The sequence below is a fragment of the Plectropomus leopardus genome, chromosome 20, assembly GCF_008729295.1.
Source record: "Plectropomus leopardus isolate mb chromosome 20, YSFRI_Pleo_2.0, whole genome shotgun sequence".
Classification (NCBI taxonomy): domain Eukaryota; kingdom Metazoa; phylum Chordata; class Actinopteri; order Perciformes; family Serranidae; genus Plectropomus; species Plectropomus leopardus.
The window spans coordinates 16262886-16284793 of NC_056482.1; the positions used below are offsets into that span (position 1 = coordinate 16262886).

Genomic DNA, 21908 nt, shown 5'->3' on the forward strand with positions numbered 1-21908 from the left:
TAACGCAGCTGCTGAATGTGAAGGACAAAAATAGCAGGTTTCACAGACATCCATTGACCCCGATAAAACACTTTTTTTTTTCTCGATTGTACCATCAGGTGAGGCTGAGAGCATCATGACGTCTGAACATGACCGTCTGGACTTGCCTCACGGGACTCCGACTTTTGATAGCATAGAGAAAGCCCGCCGTGCTCGAAGCAGCCTCACCTCCTTCTTGGAGAAATGACTTGTTGGTTATTTGAGACAGAATTATAACCGTCCAGTCGATGCATTCACCCATTCTGCTTTTGCTTGAAAAAACTGTCAAACTGCCTTTTCGACGCTATTGAGTCTATGGTTTGCACTAATTCTGTATCATGGACCTCAGGTCAAATAAGTCCCGATATAATGTTAAAGTTATTTCAGTGGTTATTGTTATTAGAGGTGCATCAGTAGCAAAACACATATTTTTATCCCAAACAAAATACTTGAGTTGATTAGGAATGCACTGTCAGTTCTTTAGAATATCATAAAATCAATCTGTAGTATAACTATTTGCTTCAATTACATTCAACCCGTTTAATCTAGTTACAAGGAGACTGAAGCTGTGTCCCAAATCCAGACCAAATCCCAACCTTATGTACTACATACTAATCTGTTACTTATTTTACCAATTTCTATAAAAAACTATGAACATACTTTTACATATTATATGAACAGATAATGATACAATATGTAACTGCAACTTTGGACAGCTACTGCCACTTTAACTTTACAAAGAGACATCAAAATGTTTAGTATTAGTATTAAAAGTTTAGTATAATAAAGTTTATTAAAAGTTTATTGAAATTTAAAGAAGTGACAAAGTTATACACAGGAAATCTTTAGAGTGCACAACAGATATGTCAATTTAAGAAAGTGCATTGATGATATTGGAACACAACATGTAATCTTCCACGAATTATTCCTCAACCCCACAGGCGCCATTTACAGGCAAAGTTCTATATATTAAAGGGTGCGTAGACCTGAGAGACTTTCTCATTGTCCATCATTTTGATAGAGAGGGTCATATTAAGTTATGTCATAATCTATTATTACCTGTCAGTTTAAATAAAGAAAACATAGGATAAAATCTAGACTGTGGAGGATTTAGTGACATCTAGTGGCGATGTTGCAGAAGTGAAACTGTAGGAGAACTACACGGCCAACGCAGGTGTTTGGTTTGTCTGTTCTTGGTGGTTATCGCCACATCTATGGAATTTTTTGAGTCACAAACTGAGTATCTGATCTTATCAAGGTTTAGACAGGACATATTGCCCCTTAAAGAATTAATATTTTGAGCTGTTTCACCACAAATTATTTTAACCAGCTGGTGCAGCGCTATTTCTTTTATACATAACATTTTGAGGGATGATAGTGCATCATCAACAAACTCAACAATCGATGGTTTTTAGTAGGCATGCTGTCTAATTTCAGTTTAGTTTGTCATATTTTCAGTTTGAACACAACAGCTCCTAAAAAGAAGCTTAGCGTCAGTATGTCGTATGGCATTGGGATACAGCGTATGTCTCAACAAGCTGTTTTTATTCTTGTTGATCATGTTTTAGTTAAAGATGCATTAAGTGACTTTTGACCACTAGAGGACCGACAGACTCTTCAACACACTCACAGTAACGTAACCCTCACACTGTCTGAGGTTATCGAGGAATTACGGCTGATATTTGAGCAAACAGTTGCCTACTTGCACACGAGGCAGACACAAAGCAACAAACATTGGTGTGTATTTCTTGCAACCTGAAACGTACAAATGCAATATTCACATTATGCAATATTCATGCTTTTTAGCTCTGTTTTGGTGCACAAACTCTGCTGTGTTTGCTTGTTAGATGCTTAACTTTTGGGTTTAACATTAGATATCTGATATTTCCTGTCAGGCAGGTACGCTTGCTGTCAAAGCAATAATCAAAGAGTGATCAAAATTTTCATATCAAATTTTTATTTGGGAACATTTTCAACACTGCAGATATTTATCCTGACAGCAAAAGATTTTTATCATTTCAAACTGAAGCACTAAAGCTTTTGGTCATTTATGGAGGTTAAATTAGAGTGCTAAGGAGCTTTATATCAGAGGTGTAGTTGGTGCACCTGTAACTTTCATTTTTGTTACACAAAAACACAGATATATTCAGTGGATGTAAAATATGCTGGTGCTGATATTTATGCGATGTGTATTAATTTTAACTCATGTTTGACATTATGGAAAATATATTTGAAAATAAAAAAGAAATATTGCCAAGACTTTCTCTTCTATCAAATTTTGTGACATAGTAGTTTGATGCAAAGCTCCAAAGCCCTAAACACCAAACCACTTTAAAAAATAATTAAAAAATTAAAAACGGACACAGTGTTAATAGAAGCGTGGAGCACTTACTATCGTAATCTCTTCCCTGTGAGGTGTACAAGACATCATACATGCCTTCCTATTCTTTGTCTCAAAATCGTCACAGCAACTAGTCTGAGTAATGTGCACACTCAAACTTCACATAAAAACATTCCCCTAATATTGTTATTATAAAGAACTCCAAGTACGTCATTGTCATCAATCTAAATGACGTGTGTGTGTGTGAGGGGGAGAGGTGGGGGGGGGGTGGGGTTAAACACAAAGGTTGATGAGTGAATCAGTGACTTGGTTTATAGAGGGAGCAAAAAGAGGAAAATCTGCTCTGCAACACAAGACGGACAAAAAAACAAGAAGGAAACTGACAGGATTCGAAACACTGATCAGACCTGAGGTGGAGCTCAGCTTGACCCTCTCGTGCAGCGCAAACCAGCCGGCTTGTTCCTTTTAGTTTTCAAGTGAAAATGCTGTGGAGATTGAGTCTTGTGGTGGCTGTGGTGTGCGTCGCTGGCATATGCGACTGTGTGAGGGCTGACGTGATGAGCAGACTGATCATACCGAGGGACTACGGGGTGAAACTGTGTGGGAGAGAGTTCATCAGAGCAGTCATTTTCACCTGCGGAGGCTCCCGGTGGAGACGCTCCACAGAGGAGGACTTAGGTGAGTCAACATTTCTGCTGTTTCATTTATTGCTTTATTTGTGCAATTGGACTGGAAAAAATTTCAGTGCAAAAATTTGTGTGGGGACAAGCTTTAAAATTTATTGTAAAATCTACTTTTAACAATTTAAAAATATGCCTTTAATTTTACAGTATTCTCCCATAGCCATGGTATAGTGTAAGGAATTATTAAAGGGAAGAAAAAGAAAGAGCGCACAGGCAAGAAACTAAATGTTTTCTTCATTCCAACATTAACCCTGTGAAACCTGGGAAAAGTGGCATGATTTCTCTGAAAAACAAGGCAATGAGCAACTTAAGAATTAAGTGACCCCAAAATTAGCAAGAAATTAATTTTTTTTAAAAAAATACAAAAAATTACATGAAAATTAGCAACAAAAACAAAACAAAACAGGAAAGTAGAAAGCAAAGCAAAATCTGAACTGGTTCAAATATTATGATAATTCTTTAAAATATATAATTATTATTGTCAATTATACATATTGTACATATTGTTTGATTTATAGTTTTTTTTTTTATATTCCAAATACAACTTTTACTAATACTTACAATAATTTCTTGCAAAATGCAGGACAGTTCTTGTTAATCATTGCCTTTTTCCCATGTTTTCAAAAGAAATCAAACCAATTTGCTCAGGGCTCAAAGGTTTAAACACATGTAAAATGTGTTTGAACCCAGCACAATAGTGATGTGAGTACAGCTTTCAAAGGGATTATTTCTACAGAGCACTTGTTACTGTAGATGGTGAGTTATTACATATCAACAGATTAGGTGATCACAGGCCACCGTTTTAGTAAGAAAGCTGATAGACAGAGCTTATATTTCAGCGCCACGGTCAGCTCATGATCATCGTTAACTGGACAAAACCTTTTGCCGAATAATTACCATTTTACCATCTTACATTTTTACCATCTCTAAATAAAAGCACCTTTATGAACTTATTCTTATATGTGAATTTGTTTCTTGCTGTGAAGTTGCATTTTACTCCTATAATTATTATCATTTATTTTTTTATTTTTTTCCTCCAGATTCTTTACAGTGGGGTTCTTATAGTGACATTTCAGCGGAGGACAACCAACATACCTTCAAATCCGGTGCAGAGCTCATGGCAGCTAACCACTCTCCGCTCCACATCGGCTCCTCTTACTCCCTGGCAGACCTTATAGCTCTATTTGGGATCAGAGAAGACAAGCTGTCGCTGAGTGACTTAAAGGAGAGATCTCAGCCATCCACAGTTTTAGGCAGGCAAGACAGGTATCCAGCTGCAGCCATACCGAGCAAGAAGAAGAGGAACTTTTCTTTGGGTGTAGCGGGGAAGTGCTGTAGCCAGGGCTGTACCAAGAATGATATCGGACGCTTGTGCTGAGACGATGAGGAGAGGGGAGGGAGGGACGGGGTGATGGCAGAGGGGTTGACTTGAAAATGTTGTGATGGACGGGTTAGAAAGATGAATGAGGTTCACATCTGCTGTTAAATAGGCTATAGTTAGCCTCATATTTTATTATATGGTTGAAATATTTTATTTATTCTCCTCAACTGTATTTTGTTCAAATAAAGATCATGTTCTGTATGTTGCCCTTTCAGCATCACTGACAATAAATTTTAAATACTGTTAATATGAAATGTTGAGCAGTGTCATATGCTGTCTATACTTGTTTACATGCGGAGAAAGGATCTGGGGCAATAAACAGCGTCCATATTCTCGCCCGCAGACTATCTGACAAAACTACGTACGTTCATACTAGCACAGGCCAATATCACACATTAGTGTCATTTAGGCTGCTGTGAACTTATTGCTGGCCTCTGTTCACAACATTACGTCTGCTGGATCATTTTCTGTCAAACACCCTCAGGACACCACTGCAAAACAGCAGATTCTTTTCTCTTAACCCTTTGTTATGCAGATAAAAGCATACATAAAAAGCAAACAACCCCTTGCACAAAATCTCACAATATCATTTTTGGTTTAAATGAAATCGTGAAAAACTTGAACAAAACACAACTTTTAAATACCTATAAGCTGTCTGACTGTGGGTACTATATGATGAAGCTTCATGTGAAAAGCAAGCCACGTTAAATTAAAATACATTTTTAATGCACATTTTGTTTAATACAAATATATACACACCTGGAATATAGTACAAATGCATCTCTAATATCAATGTATTAAAGGTAGCTGGTTGTTGCCATTAGGTGAGGAATCAGTCTTTTGTCATTCACACTGTAACAAACTCAAATTTGAAAGAGCCACCATTTCAGTCTGTTTTTTTAACATCTTTGCATGAAAAATGATACACAGAATAAACATATTTGGTCTAGATGAACATATATCATAATAATGGATGTATGAGTAAAAAAAATCTGGAGAAAAAAATAAAAATCCATTAGGCACCAACATTTTCTTTGGCTTTACAGCAACTCTGAAGAAACTGACAGTCTTTCATTCACAACAGACTTGATGTGAATAATATATTCAGACCAGCATGATTCTGCCCAGAGGTTAAAGCGTGGGAGCTTACAGACACACTATATGTTTGGAAGTGATGACGACGATGACTCATCCTTAGCGATGTGAGAATGTCCATCCTTTGACATTTTGTGCGTGCATGCATGGCCTCTCTCGATGGCATAAAAACAACACTGGAAAAGTTTGTTTTTTTTTTAATTAGAGAGAAAGATGCTGTTCCAGACCTCTGGGGCTGAAAGCCAAAGACAATGCAGAAGTGCCAAAAACTGCAGTCTTGAATGGACACTAGAGGCTGGCTCCAAAAGTGAGTCAATCCACATAGACATCCATGTTAAAATGCTCAACTTTACAGCAGAAATAAACATGTTTACAGTTTACTTTATTCATGATTAAGGGTGCGGCTGCTATGAATGACAGGCTGTCTGCTAGGCATAAGAGTCAGATCCACCTCTCACTCCTCCCCAGTTCTCATTGAAATATGGTCAACTCTGGCTCCAAAAATTCAAAATAGTATCAGCCAAAATGCAAAACAGCAATGTTTTAGTCAAGATCACATAAACCAAGACCTAGTCATGACTGAGACCACAGTTTATCGAGATTGTGTCAAGACCAGGACTAAGACCAGTACAAGTCCCACACTGCGTGACACAGTCAGAATGTGGCGCATGCAAACCATAAGCACTCCTCAAACTAATCTGAAAGACTAACATTCCTATTGAAACACTCACAAAACAAATATTCAACTTCATTCACCTGTTTCATTGCCATTCTCTATATATGTGTAAGTGCACCGTGAGAAATGTATTGATAAAATGATCAAAAGGCATTGCAAAGATTAATTTTATGTGTGGGAATTTTCCCTTGTTTTCTATGAGTAAACCCATACAAACAAACACTAAGGAGCTGAAATCAACTTGACCTTCTTTATTCCTTTATTTAATGAAACCCTCACAGCTGTGCTTTTGACTGGTCATAAAATCACAAATTGTCCGTCTTAGACTAAAAAAAAAAAAAATGTGGTCAAGTCCAAGACGAGACCTTCAGAACAGACGTCCATAAACCAGTGGGTCCTTCACAGTGGCTACGTTCATTATTTTTATAGTCTTTGGTTTGAACTGGTGAGAGGAAATGACTTTCAGTCAATAACATTTGGTACATTAAAAAATAAATCCTCTTGTGACCACTGATCCACTGCCGTCGATGTAATGCACATCAAAACACATACACATGTACATTATTGACATATACACAAGCACTTCAACAACTGTAAATGAGCAGAAAAATAATAACATGAACAAAGTTGAAGACGATTTGCATAAAATCATCAGTAGCAATGACAAGCTACTGTAGAAAAAAAAAACTTTTCCCTTCATCACTTTTTTCTCTTCAAAAAAATAAACTTTTACATTTGGTATTCAACAGATAGTATAGCCTTATAACACTAAAAATTTCATACTGTTTTCATAAAATATTTACCCAAAACTAATTACAAAGGCAACACCGTAAGTTCAATAATACTGTATGAGTAGTTATTGCTGTTTCTTTAATGTACTTGAATGTTTGCACATTGTATGAAATTCTGTAAACACATGTGATGTGTCAAGTCTGACCTCTGTAATGTGGAAAGATATGCAGTCATTGGAAACTAACGCCACTAAAAAAAAGCACTGTGGGTGCTTCTACTGTTGCTTCATCTGCTCAGAAAACACAGAATCGTCATCGATGTGCAATGAAAATCTGTAAAACATTCATTGTAACTGCAGGAATGTGACTCGAAACCACCCGTAGAAATTTAATTATTGGTCCCCTTGTGGCAGAAGTACTACTGGGGCTTTACATGAATGGTCAGTCCCTTATCAGTCTTAAAACTATCCAGCAAATGTCTGTCTGAATGTTAGGAGGAGGATCCCTGCTCAGTTCAAGTTCTTCATAAATGTTCAGCCACTTGTGAGCGGTGCAGTGAGGTCAGGTATGCAGCTAGATGGCTAATAATCCCACTGCCTCTTTGGTTAAACAAAAGAATTTACCGCTCATTTTGTAACAATAAAAAGTACAAAATTAAATGACTGAGCACAAACAAAATGCTAATTGTTGACCATATAAACATTTTTAGTATTAATATTGGTTTTAAGGCTTAAACATTAAACAAACATTGACTGGAGTTAGGAGAAAATCTTTTTTAGATTCATTTCTCCAGTCCATGACTGTTGTCAATTTAACATTGTAAAACAACATGTACGCATATCGAAGGACACTATTTTCTCCATCTTATAAAAGGCATCCAATGTATATTTTCTTTGTTATCTGAGTCAGATGTAGTGTACTAAATAATCGTGAAATTCTTATTTGTCATATTAAAGGAGCTCTATACAATATTCAAAGCTCCTAACATGAATAACAGTTAATAGTTCTTACAGCATAAACAGTGTTAAAGGCCCTGAACTGCCAAGCCGCAATCGTCTGTTGGTCAATCCGTCGCCCTAGTCACTGTAGTGCGCCCTGCACTGTTAGCCCTGGCTGATGCTAATCTGCTTTTTTTCTGCTGATTCAGGGTGAGACGGAGACTCTGGAGAACTTCAGTGAATGAAAGCACCTTGACTGGCAGTTCAGCTCAGCACACGAGAAGAGGAAGTGAGGAGAGTAAACAAAGAGCTAAAGTCAGGAGCGAGTGAGGTTGAAACAAACTTGTTATATAAGGTAAGATTGTTTTTCTTTAGCCATTGAGCTCTTTGTGGTGGTTTGTGTTTCTGTTCACTGCCACACAGAAAATACTCTTTGGTCTTTCAGCATTAGATTGTGTTAATTTGCTAAGTGGCTAAGTAGCCTCAGGACGGTCTTCCAGCCTCCCTTTTTGAATGATGATAACAAACGACCGGGCCTACTGGTCTGCTGGTCTGGAGGGGTGTTTCCTTTCACTCAGGTGCTGAACTTAGGTGCTGATTGGCCAACAGTTGTAGTGTGTTGTGTCATGTGCAACTTTTTTGGCCAAGACACAGGTGGCATGTGGCGATGCAGAGGGGGGCTTTCATCACCACTAGTTCTCCGATGTTGGTTTGGTGTGTCAGGGCCTTTAGAGTGTTAACAACTGCCACAGTGCTGACAGAGTTAATATTGTTACACAACGCAGCGCTGCCATCCTAATATCAGCAGTTCAACAGTAACCACTGTATGAGCGCAGTGCAGAGTGGCGGAGACAAGCTAGCCCGTGGCATAAACACGTACGGCGTGACTTTCACTGCTCAGGACGCCATTACTCCACAATATGTGAACATAGCAAAAAGTGGTTTGCTGCTATATTAATGCTGTGAATATCATATAGAGCTCCTTTAAGAAGTGAGTATCCTGCTGAGAAAGTGAATATCCCCATTCATCATCCTAATCTGAGTTTATGTTAAATAGTCTGACAGACATGCAGATCATCAAAAGAAAAACAACAAGTATACTTGAGGCTAGTGACTGCATCGCTGCAGTAAACCCACGCATCTCAGAGACATTCATTGTTCTTTAAAGATCTGTGACAACGGACCCTCCCGGGAGAAAACACCTAAAGGTCAGAGGTTCAAGGATCAATGCCGCTCATCCGTCCTTGCTGTCTCGCACAGCCTCCACACTGTGAATTAATGTCTTGAAAGTAGGGCGCAGCCTCGGCTCACTGTTCCAGCAGTCTGTCATAATCTTGTAGATCTGTGGGAAGCATCAGAGCAAGAACATTATCACAGAAAAAAGGTACAATTAGTTTAATTCTACTTTAATGACTAGGCTAGTTTCACAGCCATTGAATGTTTTGAAAAATATATTTGCAATAAAAGGGGTTTCAATTCATTTTTTATTGGATATGCCATTTTATGATATGACATGGTGCCCATTTCTGCTTGGGGCAAAGAATATTTTCTTTGTATTCCCAAAGCGTTTGCTCTTGATAAGAGTTTCATTTTTAATATATCCAATACTGCAAATCCAAAACCTTGTGAGGTTATTACTTTTAGAGAGACTCAGGTGTTGGTATACTTGTGAATTTTTCAAGTGGTTTGTTTAACCTTACAAACAAGTGTTGAGTCTGCTTTGAACAAAGAGATGTTTTTATTGTTTTTTTAAAACTAAGAAGTTTTGTAGTCACTGACCTCCTTTGGACAATTATCAGGAGCAGGCAGCCTGTATCCCTGTTTCAGCAGGTCTATCAGATGGTAGACTATCATCTGGCCCTGCTTTTCATTCCCCATCTTGTCCATAAACACCTGGAAAAGAATATTAAATAGTAGTTTTTGTTTGGCCTGAGTGAAAACTTTAAACTGCCACCCAAAAATAATGACAAGTGTTTTCTGTTTTTGAGTACATCACTCTGCAATCAACTGATTTCTTTAACAACACTTCAAACTAATTATACTGGCCATTTTTAAATAGCCCAATTAAGTTGACGAAGCCATAAAAAGTAGGATAAAAAAATGGTTAAATCATACAAAAGTAAAATTGTCAAACTAAAAACCAGAAGTAAAACACAGAAAGACAGAGGAAGTGCAGTACCGCGGGTGGGCTGCAGTTCTTGTCACTGTATGTAAAGAGTTCATAGAGGACGACACCGAAACTCCAAACATCTGATCCCACAGAGAACTTGCTCTCTGTCAGCGACTCTGGAGCATACCTGCAAAACACCGCACCACATAATATGTACAGTACATAACATACATATGCATAATGAAGCACACATCTTTAAACCGTCAACACTAAGTCCTTCATTACAAGCAGACAGATATGAAGGCATGAAAGAAACACACACGTTCTGGCTGTATAAATAAGTCTGATTTTCCTCTGTGTAAATCAAATGATCTTATCTTTAACACCCATGTTTAACGTCACAAAGGGTCACTAACACTGAAAAAGAGCTCAAAAACAGTCGATTTTTGGTCTCTATAAAGGTCAACCCATAAAAATCTGAAAATATCTCTTGAACCGCTAATAATAACAGTGTGTCGTCCTCACCAAAAGATGGGGCTTTCCCCGGGCTCTCTGACAGTGTAGTACTCTTTGTCCTGTGGCAGCACCTTGGTCAGGCCAAAATCACCAATCTTCACCCTTGTCTCGCTTTCCACCAAAATGTTCCTGGTAGCCAGGTCTCTGTGGATATATCGCTTAGTGGCAAGATAGTCCATACCCTGAAGAATGAATAAAATCACACAGAGAAAAAGAACAGGGTTATGTAGTGTATGTACACTGTTGTTACTAAATTGAATGCATATAGTGGTAATCCACATTGTTGTTTAAATATTTTACCTTTTTTTTAGAGGCAAGCAATAAAGAAAAAAATACACTTAAAGAAACAAGAGACATATTTTTTAAAGCAAGAAAAAATATATCACCTATATACTTTACACTGTGTAAAAGATTATTTCAATGATGTCAGATATAGTTACATTTAGTATATGGAAACTAAATATTTTTGTGTTATTTTTCATTCAAAAAACATAGAGGCATCATATAAAAAACTGGCATTTAAAGGGTTAAATTTCTGAAAATGAATGAATATTTGGTCGTTATTATCAGGACTTAAGTTGTTTAAAATATTTAGGTCAGTGAAAGTGAAAAGTAATTTTAATACATTATACATTAAATCATTCCATTCACACACAGACACAGGAAAGATGGGAACTGTCCCAGGTTTGTAAAAATAATTTAGAATAATATTTTACATGGTAGCTATGTTGGAGTGCAGCTCCAGGAAAAGCTGTTTCAATGTTCAATATACCAGTATGTATGTATGACAAGTCCGCACCACCTACTGCCTCACATTACCTTGCAGATCTGTGACGCATAATGGAGCAGTTTGTTGAAATCAAAGCGGTCCTTGTGTTTGATGAGATAATCTCTCAAGCTGCCGTAGGGGAGATACTCCATGATCAGCCGTAGGTTCCTCCGTCCTGCAGGAACAAACAAGTTAAGTGTGATACTTAAGAGAAAAAAAATATATGACGTGAGAGCAGTTGAGTGGAGGCCTCTGAGAAAATTAAGATTTATTTGTTTCATGGGCATGGTCACTGACGCCCTAGGCAGCAAATGTGGGGACTGTAAAGACATTATTATATATAACTAAATCTGCCAGGCTGGTAATATTAAATCACGGAACAAGCTGATTAGGAAAGTTTGCTCTGTCGTAAGAATAAAAAAAGATCAAAACACTGAAGCCCTCTTAGATCTCCCTTAAAAACCAGATTAATCAGACCAATAATTAGCTTTATGTCAACACAGAACAGAGATACTTTCTTCTAATATAAGAAAACATATATGTTATCTTTTACTGTGATCTACAGTTCGTATAAAACGTGTGACTTGTTTTTCATACCACAGAAGTCTTCTTATTCCTTTAGTCATCTTAACAAAGGCAACTTTGTAGATGGCAGTAATGTGTGAGGTCATTAAATACAGGTGGGAAATATTTTCACTAAATTACTGATTCCATTCCTTTCTGCCATTTCAAAAAAAAATAATTGTAATCTCCTATTGAATCTCGCTTGAACTACACTACGCTGTTTCCATGATTTCTAGTCGTACTGCTCTGTTTTATCCGTATCCATACACTTTCAGTAAATATGCTCAAATAAGGACAAAGTGAACACAGAATACGATCAGAGGGCTCCATCCATGTTCGTTTATGTGTCTAATGCTGAGCATAAATACGTCCTTAGAACCACTGATGTAGAAATACCAGCCTATATAACTATGATTTATGGAAATATTATGAAACAGAATCTGACAGCATTAATTTAGATTGCTGTGTCTTGTATTGTTAATAAACAAAATCAGTTATACAGATTTTAAACTGAGTGAGTGCAGGCAACAGGATAAATGATAACACTATATAGTGTGATTTCCAAAAACGAATTATTGCACATGAAGATGTCTAATAATCTGCCCATTAGGGATGATAACAATTAATCGACCATCAAAAATTTCATAGAACATGTTAAATTTTGATCGATCAACAGGCTATGCCTCTGTCAAAGTATATGCAAAATGTTTCTGTTAGCATTGAGGAAAAAAACACATTTGGTAGTGTTTAAAATAAGCAAACTTTATATGTTTTTTCAAACAATGATTCATTGCTATTTTACCACTAATCGATTAAGTAAAGTGCAAACAATTTGCAACCCTACTGCCCTGCATACCTGCACTGTAGCAGACTCCTTTGTATTTGACAATGTTTTCATGCTGGAGGGATTTGAGGATCTCGATTTCCCGTTCAAAGTCCCTGAGGTGCTCGGCTGTGCTGTGCTGTAGTTTCTTCACAGCCACCACCTCCCCTGTGCTGTCCTGCAGGGGGTCGTACCTGCACATCTCCACGCTACCAAAGTTTCCCTGCAGAGTAGTGTCACATGGAGAACAGATTTAAGAGATGCAGAAACAGCAGGTCATCTTGGTTTTGAGCACACATTATATTAGCTTTTTTTAATTTATGTAGCAAAGTATAAGCTGGTCATTAAAAAGGAATCAGTGAGATACCCAATCACAAGAATAATTAGTTACGACAGAAAAACAATACACATCATTAGCAGATTTGAGATGATAGCGGAAAGAGCTCATTAGTAATGTTGGATAATGTTTGCTACTGTTTATCATTATTTATCCCAAAGATGCATTTCAAATACCTAAATAAAGACACCAACTCAAACAGAAAACACCACAAGAGAGCATGAAACAAAGAGGAATTTTCAACAGATTTTTAATCAGCTCTCCCAGTTCCAATCTTTATAATGCTTTGATGTAATTTTGTATTAAAAATAGCATAAAGGAACACTTCACCACCCAAATTACCATTTATATACCAATTACATCAAGTATATCAGGCAATGTTGAATTTGTGAAGAAAACCAGGGTTTTCTCTCGTACCACCATTGATTTTGTAAATAAAGTCTGCCTTTGAAGAGAGAATATTTTACAGTTCACTGTAATTTCAGTGTTAAATATTAAGGTTTTAGTGAAAATACATGTTTAGGAAGTACTATATAACTAATAAATGAGACTTGGATTAAACTGCACGAGTTGTGTAAGAGTTTGTAAACAGATGTTTTGATAGAGTTTTGCCATTGTTAAATGCAGACTCTGCGACACCAACTCATCAAGAATGGTTTACGTTTCTGGATTCCTTGTTCACCGGAGGCATGCGAGAAAAACAACATTTTTCTTGGAAATTCAAATAATATTAAGTGAGTACCTGATATATAAATAGTCATTTGAGGGATGATATATTCCTTTAGAAGCAAGATGAAAAATCAAGCTAATAAGTTATTAAATCATGCACACTTGAAGACATTATCTGAGTACTATAAAAAAGAAAGGAAAGAGTCCAAAACATAGGAAATACAAAAAATATACAGTAATATGCATATGTGTGCATGTCTCACTTTGCCCAGCTGCTTGAGAAAGATGAGGTGCCTCTCCTCAAACTGGGCGGGCTCCTGGTTTTCAGAGGCCCATGGGAAGCCGAAGCCTCTTGTCCTGTTGGGCACCATGTCACTCTCCACCAGGAGCTCGTAGTCTGCAACACAACAAGAATGTGGAAAAGTCGTATTACCAAAAAAAAGCTTGAAAAAAACCTAGATAAAGAGTGAGTGTGTAGGGCTTAGATCATCCTCATGATCTATATATCTGTCTACCAGATGTGAAGCGCTTTGCTTGAACTGTTGTAGGCAACTCTGCCATAAAGTTGCACATAATTTTTTTCTGCCTACCTGGTGTAAAGAGGCTGTTGAGATCTCTGATAACTGCTCTGAAGGAGGGTCGGTGCGAGGGCTCGTAGTCCATACAGCTGTTAATCAGATTGGCCAGCTCTGTCCATTTAGGAGCTGGCAGCTGGTGCCTGTCCTCATAGAACAAGTGTTTCTGAGGAGCGAAAGAGCAAAAGTCAGAACCAAACAAAACCCCTTAATATACAGTGTTAGGGGACATTCTAAAAATAAGAAAAATAGAATATGTTTTAGATAACCCTGTCTTTTTTGCTTCAAAACATTTTGCATAAGTTAAAGGAAAAGCCCAGCAAGTTTGATAAGATACCACTCTCATAAGTGTATATGAAACTATAGAAAACAGCCCTTTAGCTTAAACCAATCAAAACAGCTAGCCTGGCCTGGTCAAAAAGTTAAAAGAAATACCTACCAGCACCTCTGACCAAACTAACATTTAAAAACTAGTGGCAACGAAGGCTGGCCGTTGCGTTGTCACTAGTTGCTTGTGTCCTGGCCCAAAATTTGCGCTTGAAATCACTGCAAAGGCTACAGCCAATGGCCAAAATACATGTATGCTCTGCACCTATGTGAGAGGAAGTAACTTTCCATACCAGCAGGAGGCAGTAGTTTGTATTTGTCATTCTAAAAAGGGAAACTAGGAGAACGACAGGACGGATTCAAGACACCAGTTAGCGAGTAAGAACATTAAAAACACAACCCAATGTTGAATAAAGAAGGAATATTTGCCGTACGCTAGCCAACAATAATGCAAACAATTATGAAACGCTCAATGTCTATTTTGCTCTCACATCCCTCTTGACTTAAGCAGTTTGTTTGCCTTTCTTCTATCAATTTCTCGTCTCGTGCACTCAGCTAAACTGCTAATCAGAGTAATTTTATTCACCAACAGGCTGAGCCGGGTCCAATGCCAATTCAGCATGCTGCACCCAGTGAAAAACAGCAAACAAAACTTAAAAAACTAAGGCAACAGATGCTCACTGACAGCCTGGCAGCTTGGTGTGTCAGGGCCCTAAAGCTCACAAATGACCACCAATGTGTAGGTTGGGAAACTCAGACAAACACTGTAATCCAACATTTCTATTTTTTTAGTAAGTCAGTATTCTCAATGTATTTTCTTTTTTTGTTTTTTTGTTTTTTTGTTTTTTGTGACCTTGGAGCAGTCCAGGGTGCTGAGAGGTTTGTCGCCACCACTGCAGATCTCCCAAAGCGTTGTCCCAAAGCCCCACTTGTCTGTGGCCAAACTCAGATTTTGGGGGTTTTCAATGCACTCAGGGGGCACCCATGGGATACGCTCCACCAGAACTGATGGACGGACATGTGGAGACATAGAGGCACAGGGAGGACAAAATACATGAATGAAATAAAAGGTAGAGGCAGTCAGAACAGACTCTAAAAATCTGAGACAGTCACACCGAAGCAAAAGTATTCTGGCCAACATTATTCTCACATTGTGCCTCCGCACAGGTGTGAGGTTCAAGTCTTCTCACATCAGGACAGTATCTCACCTTCTTTGGGCAGCACGGTGATGCTGATCCCCGGGTCACTGAGTTTGATAAAGGGCAGGCTGCCCGTCATCCGGTCCTCCTCTCTGATCAGAAGCACATTCTTTGCACAAACATTTCCATGAATGAGGTTCTTATCTTCCTGTGTGCAGACATGACAGAGACAACATCATTTACCTTCATATGTTACCTTGCTTCAGTGACCCACTAGTTTTACTAACACATTTCTTAAAGGTATTTCTCCTGCCCCACACAAACTAAAAAATCAGTATGAGGCAGACTGCATTATGTCAGCAGACTTACCAGGTAGTGCATGGCCCAGGAAAGCTGCTTGGCTACTTCGAGCTTCCAGGTGATGTTAACACAGCTTTTATTCTTTTTCAGGTAGGTGTCCAGTGAACCAAATTTACCATACTCCTGCACCATCATGTCTGACAGGAAGATGTAAGGGAGATCATTTTCATTAGTCACTACTATCCACATGGAAAATCTTTTAAACAAAGTGCTTTCAATTTAAACTCCCATGTAACCAGTTTGTGGTTTACTGTAGCTCATTTCCTGTGGTCTCTTCAAACATGCTTTGACAGCACTTTTTAGTGAATGCCTTAATCCACATTTGTCATCTGGTTCTGTTAAGTCTAGCCTTGGTCATCAAATCTGAAATTTTAGTTAATTTGAAGTTTATTTCTTTGGAACAATTAAGTTATCAGTGAACCATATGTCTGATTTGTAAAAAGCATTGAACATCCTTATTTGCAATGACAATTTATTACTCTGTATCAGTGTTTGCATATTTTTGAAAGTTCTTTATTAAAATCTTCATTTTGCTTTCCAGCCTGCTGACGTGGATACTTAAAGTTCCCAGACACGCTGCTCACTCTGACGTGTGCACAACGTGGACAGTTTTAGGTGGAGTAAAGATCAAGACTACAGTGGCACATTAGTGATTTGCTGACCCCGAAGGCTTTGTCCAGTCAGAGTGAAAGGGTCAGGGCAGAACAGGTAAGAAACCTTATTTCCTCTCTTGATTTTCTCAGTTGGCTACAGGGTCAACATTAGACCCCATCTGATGTAAACTCGACCTTTTTAAGTGTCAGTACTCTTTTGCATCCACTAGCCTCATAGTCTTTCTTTGTAAACTATGTAACACTCTTTTCTGGTCTCAATATCTTTCTAATCTAAGATCTTACAGTGTCCTTTTTACAGAAGACTTTGACTTATTTCAACAAAAACAAATTAAAAGATGGATGAATTAAATTAGATAAAATGTTTATGGCAATTAAGACCACACAAAGTCAAATTAAGACTTTTTGATGACTTTTTAGGCCTAATATTGATAAAATTAAATCCAATACTTTTCAAGGACCTGCAGGCATGTTGGTCCAGTGGTGTGTGTTTGTGTGTGTGCTGTAGACTTACTCTCATTGCCACAAACACACACACCATAGTTGAGGAGCAAGTGCTTGTGGGACAGCTGGCTCATCATACTGGCTGCTTCAAAGAAGGACTGTGAAGAGAAAACAAGAGAGGAGATTCTGTTAACATGTCTCTCTTCAGATCACGTCCAGTTCATTTAATTGGACTCATTCAACAAGCCAACCTCTGAATAGTTGCGGTGAGCCTTGTCCAGGATCTTGATAACGACGTCCATTTGGTGCACCTCGCCATAGTCTCCCAGCTCTTTCCTCACACCGCAGAAGATCTTGGTTAAGGTTCCTTGGCCGAGACTCTCTTTCTAAAACACAGTTTAAATTTGTTTTAAAATGTACTTTAGAGATGAGATAGAGTGCGTTTTCATCACTTTGACTCAAAGAGACAATTCCTCGACGAATATTGTCTAACCATAAAGGTACTGGAACCATCTGACTAGTATTACCTATTAGTCTTTGTATATATATATATATATATGTATATATATATATATATATATATATATATATATATATATATATATATATATATATATCTATATATATATAAATCACTATAATAATGGCAACAAGTTACATAGTGCTCGAAATTACAAACCACAAACATATTTATAGCTATAAGCTTTCTCAGTTGCAGCCCAGAAACCAAACTGAATAAAACCTACTCCTTCCACTAGACTTAGGTGGCTTTACTGTTTAAGATTCAACTAGAGATTTGGAATAAATGCACAACAAAGCTGAACAAACGTTCAAAACAGGAAGATCAAAAAAACATGTTAAATCCGGCGAGGGAAGACAATATTGCAATACAGAAAACCCCCTGAGCTCTCTGATTAGTGGAACCTCTTCTGTGGTTTTCCTGTGACAGACCTGCTGCACAAAACTTCAAGAGCTCAAATTACAGACAATACGGTGAGACGAAAATGAACTAGTCACCAAGGTGAGAGCATGGCTGACACACTGTCACACTAACACACACTATACACTCATGCATCCACAGGATTGCTGTTGACTTACAGTCAATCAGTGAGTGCACAGTGGATCAATAGAGGAAGTGTTTGACGCAGTGACCTCACTGACCCCGCTGACCCCACAGGAGTCTTTCTAGTCTTTTTTGATCAAAACTTCTGGTATGCTCACTCATATTGACAAGGTAACAATGTTAGCTTGTCTATAAAGGCCTGCATCAGTAGAGTTTGGCTTTACATTCATTGTTATTTCACAGTTACAGAGATACATGGCACCCACTTAAGTACAGCTCACCTTTGTAGCCTGTAACTTATCTGCAAAGGGAGAGAAACCAATCGTACACAAGGGCCTTTTTCAATACTGCTGTACACTTATACAACGTATCTAATCCTATTCACTAATACATCTTCTAAAACTAGTTATGGATGTTTTTGTGCCTTTTTCAGATGAGGAGGCAAAGCTAAAGCAAGGGTTGTTATCTTACGATGACAAGGTCCTCTTTTCGGATCTTGTGGAAGACCATCTGGCTGATGTTGTGTTTGTGGAGCGATGGAGACACTGGAACATCTGCCCCTTGATTATTTCTACACACCACCAGGTTGGATTTATCTAAAGAAAGGTAAAGACAAGTTTAGATTAGGAAAACGCACATCAAACTCACATTTTGACATTATATTTATTCATCATTACATATTGCTTTTCAGTGTGTGAAACTGTTAATTAAATGACGCACATGAAAAGAAACCCAGCAGCTTCCAATTGTAAGAATAGATTGCTTAATTTAGAGTTCTTAATTAGGAATATCAGCAAAATTTAAAACCTAAGTGGTGTGTTTTAATGACCCTTAGAGACAGGTAACTGCTCTGAAACAAGAGTTTTGGCATCTGGAAACCTGCTGAAGTAATTATCGAATCAATCAGCAGTAAAAATTTTACTTTCTGGCAATTTAAAGATTTAATATGTAACTGTTTCGCATTAAAATGACTAACAATAATTAGGCCAGTGTCATATATTTCTTTTTAATTTGTGGACTTCTGTTACCCGAAAGTTTCCAACAATGTTTACACCCTAAAAAAAATTCATTTTTTGTAATTTTATTCAAGGACATGGTCCATGTCATTTGGTTGTTGCCTGCCTGTGGCATCATACTCCCTTTGCAGTGTCTGCCTTGAGCTATCATAAATTGACTTTTTCATCTTGTTCATCTTTAGTTTCATATTTTAACATGATGAGGGGCTTTAGTCATCGGACATCTGGATCTTAAATTATCAGCGAAACAAGCAGAGCAAATGTTAGTGGCAGCTGTGCTCCACCCCCGCCATGCCAAACAGCATCACAGAAACTGCTCTACTCAGTGCTTTAATCATTTTAAAATTTAAAGAGCCCTTTGTAGATTATTCAGCTCCCCATAAAAACCTCCTGAATGATTTACACTGAGAAACTGACTGCTAAGACAGCATTGTCTTTTGTTATTGTTTTGATTGAGGGACCCCATAGCGGCACAAAATTGCATAATTATAGTACACTTAAAAGGATAAAGGGCCGTCCACACCAAGAACAACAACTTTAACAAGGACTATAAATACTGTATATTGTTTTTAGAAAATGTATTATAACTGCAGGGTCTGTGCGGTCTGTATAAATAAATTTAAGTCTAAATGAATCCAAGCAGTCAGTCTAGCCTGTCAGTAAATACACTGCAGGTCAATAGTTATTTTGAAGAACAAAGAGTCTGTATTCTTTATTGTCTTAAATCCAACAGGGAATCAGAAATGTTCCTGACTCAAGAGCAAGTCATCTGGTATAAATAGAAGCTTGGAAATGAGTAATTAGCTGCAACAGGAATTTAAGAAATTTTGGAAAGAAACTAAATAAACACCAACAAAAAGGCAACAGTGTCAAAGACCCATGTAACGAGCCCTGGAACTCTACACAAGGGGTAATTGGTTGCCTTGATGGCAAATGTTGAACTCGCAGGATTTTTGTGATTTTTACTGTCTTATATTATTTGATCATTGCTTTCAAAATGTTATTGACCATTTCAAACTTGACAATATAAACTTTCCAAATGGATCCCAGTTGTATTTCCAGTTGGGATATTTGTAAATGCAGCAGGTGACAAGGAAACTATAAAATTTTATGGTTTCCCTGTAGCTGACAGGAAGCACCATAGGACCAAAGCCATTAACCTTGCAACAGAATCATAATGAAATGATGTATAAATAAAGGTTTAACTGCTTGCCCCACTCATGTTTTGCAGCCTAAGGAAGATTTAAGGCCAATTTATGGGTCTGCAGCCCACAGCTCTGCATTTTGTACAATGTGCAAAGGTTTTAATCAAAATGAGCTTCGAAAATACATTCTGTAATTCACTGAGATTATTTTAACATTTAAAGTTTCCCATTTGATCCTGGTTAAAATATGAGATTAAAAGATGAAAAAAAAATCTGCTGATCAGACTTATTGTCTGATAAAGAGCATATAGCTCAAGACATCGCCTTGCTGGTAAATTAATTAATTATTTATGGGAGCATAATCTAGTGTGCAGACACTGTTTTTTCATCTCTTGTATTATCACTTCGCCAGCAACTAGTTTTTTGTCTTCTGGATGTGCATACTTTTGCAGACTTAAAATATAAATTCATCCATATGTAATGAAAGTAATGCTGTAGCCTATTTTTGCAGCCCTATGGACAAAGAAACTATTTACAAAAAGTTGGTCCAAAAGGTCCAAAATAGAGCCAACTCTGTGAAAAGGTCACTACTGTGCACTTGACTGTGTGTGTTTTCTTTAACCTGTGTTAATAGGAGTGACAGTATACATATTATATTCTTAGTGTCATTCTGTTTGTGAATACTTACCTTTGAGACTGGGTGAGCAGCACCTGGTCAACTGAAACGTGTATCCATCAGTTCGAAGCGCCTCCTTTTGGTAGCAGTGCAGAAGTTCCCTAAGTGAGCCGAAGCTCCTCTTTGCACCACTCAGAATGTACTCTCCTGACTCTGTCTTCACAATCTGACAGTGTTTATAGTCCACCATAGTTTCATACTGGAAAACAAAAGAAAAATGATTGCAGTGAAGTTGTGTTAAATGTGCCGGCAAGATTATTTTAAAAGAAGGACACTGATTGAGTCAGTGTCAGAGCGCAGGAGAATGAATACTTATGGCTCCCTCCTGTCGATGAAAATATGGGCCATATTTAATAGGTTTTAGTGTGAACACTTATCACTCGCTGAGTTTTAGCAAAACAATGAACAAACTAAATTTATTTTCAGAAACAGAAATGTAATGATGCAACTTTAAAAGGGGCACTTGACCTTGTTCCATCTTAATTGAATAACTATTAATGTACCAAAGTACTGCATTGCATTTACATTCTAGTCTAATGGCTCTGGTTAATGTGACACTTTGTATCAGCCAATAGAAAAGATAACTTGGTAGTCTGTGGTGCTGCATGTGTTCATGGGCTGAATGAGCAAGTTAGTGATGTCTGTAAGTGTTGAATGGCCCTGTTTATTTATGGAGTCACATGTGAGAAATACAGTACTTCACATTGATGATGACCCAACATTAACAGCTTACCCCCACCACAAAGGACATGAAGAATTTGTTGTAGTCCCTGGGGCTGCAGCGAAGGATGTACAAGCCTTGGTGGTTTCCACAGCGACGTAGCTTACTGATCGTAAACTCCATCCTGTGATCAAAGAGACAGAATGTGCGTGTGTGAATGTGTGTGTGACTGGTTCTGTG

General features: G+C 37.8%; 3 protein-coding genes across 5 annotated transcripts in view; 2 read left to right on the forward strand and 1 right to left on the reverse strand.

The window, feature by feature from the left end:
* plgrkt (plasminogen receptor, C-terminal lysine transmembrane protein) overlaps positions 1 to 2277 on the forward strand; it is a 23976-nt gene extending 21699 nt beyond the window's left edge. For all 3 annotated transcript variants that reach the window (XM_042508845.1, XM_042508844.1, XM_042508843.1), the window contains exon 5: positions 99 to 2277. In XM_042508845.1, the coding sequence (XP_042364779.1) occupies positions 99 to 226 (128 nt within the window). In that variant the 3' untranslated portion in view covers positions 227 to 2277. The remainder of the gene's footprint in view (positions 1 to 98) is intronic.
* A 381-nt stretch (positions 2278 to 2658) lies between these two features.
* rln1 (relaxin 1) lies at positions 2659 to 4626 on the forward strand. Its single transcript, XM_042509866.1, has 2 exons — positions 2659 to 3037; positions 4083 to 4626. The coding sequence occupies exons 1-2, from the start codon at positions 2842 to 2844 to the stop codon at positions 4418 to 4420; spliced, it is 534 nt and encodes a 177-aa protein (XP_042365800.1). The 5' UTR covers positions 2659 to 2841; the 3' UTR covers positions 4421 to 4626.
* Positions 4627 to 6430: 1804 nt separating this feature from the next.
* Positions 6431 to 21908, reverse strand: part of jak2a (Janus kinase 2a) — a 39790-nt gene continuing 24312 nt past the window's right edge. Inside the window, exons 9-24 of the mRNA XM_042509374.1 lie at positions 21741 to 21852; positions 21020 to 21206; positions 18642 to 18766; positions 17359 to 17493; positions 17178 to 17265; positions 16062 to 16189; positions 15762 to 15900; positions 15407 to 15558; positions 14242 to 14392; positions 13915 to 14048; positions 12679 to 12868; positions 11309 to 11433; positions 10499 to 10671; positions 10043 to 10160; positions 9643 to 9756; positions 6431 to 9205 (exon numbers count right to left, since the gene is read on the reverse strand). Coding sequence (XP_042365308.1) covers positions 9098 to 9205; positions 9643 to 9756; positions 10043 to 10160; positions 10499 to 10671; positions 11309 to 11433; positions 12679 to 12868; positions 13915 to 14048; positions 14242 to 14392; positions 15407 to 15558; positions 15762 to 15900; positions 16062 to 16189; positions 17178 to 17265; positions 17359 to 17493; positions 18642 to 18766; positions 21020 to 21206; positions 21741 to 21852 — 2179 coding nt within the window. The 3' untranslated portion in view covers positions 6431 to 9097. The remainder of the gene's footprint in view (positions 9206 to 9642; positions 9757 to 10042; positions 10161 to 10498; positions 10672 to 11308; positions 11434 to 12678; positions 12869 to 13914; positions 14049 to 14241; positions 14393 to 15406; positions 15559 to 15761; positions 15901 to 16061; positions 16190 to 17177; positions 17266 to 17358; positions 17494 to 18641; positions 18767 to 21019; positions 21207 to 21740; positions 21853 to 21908) is intronic.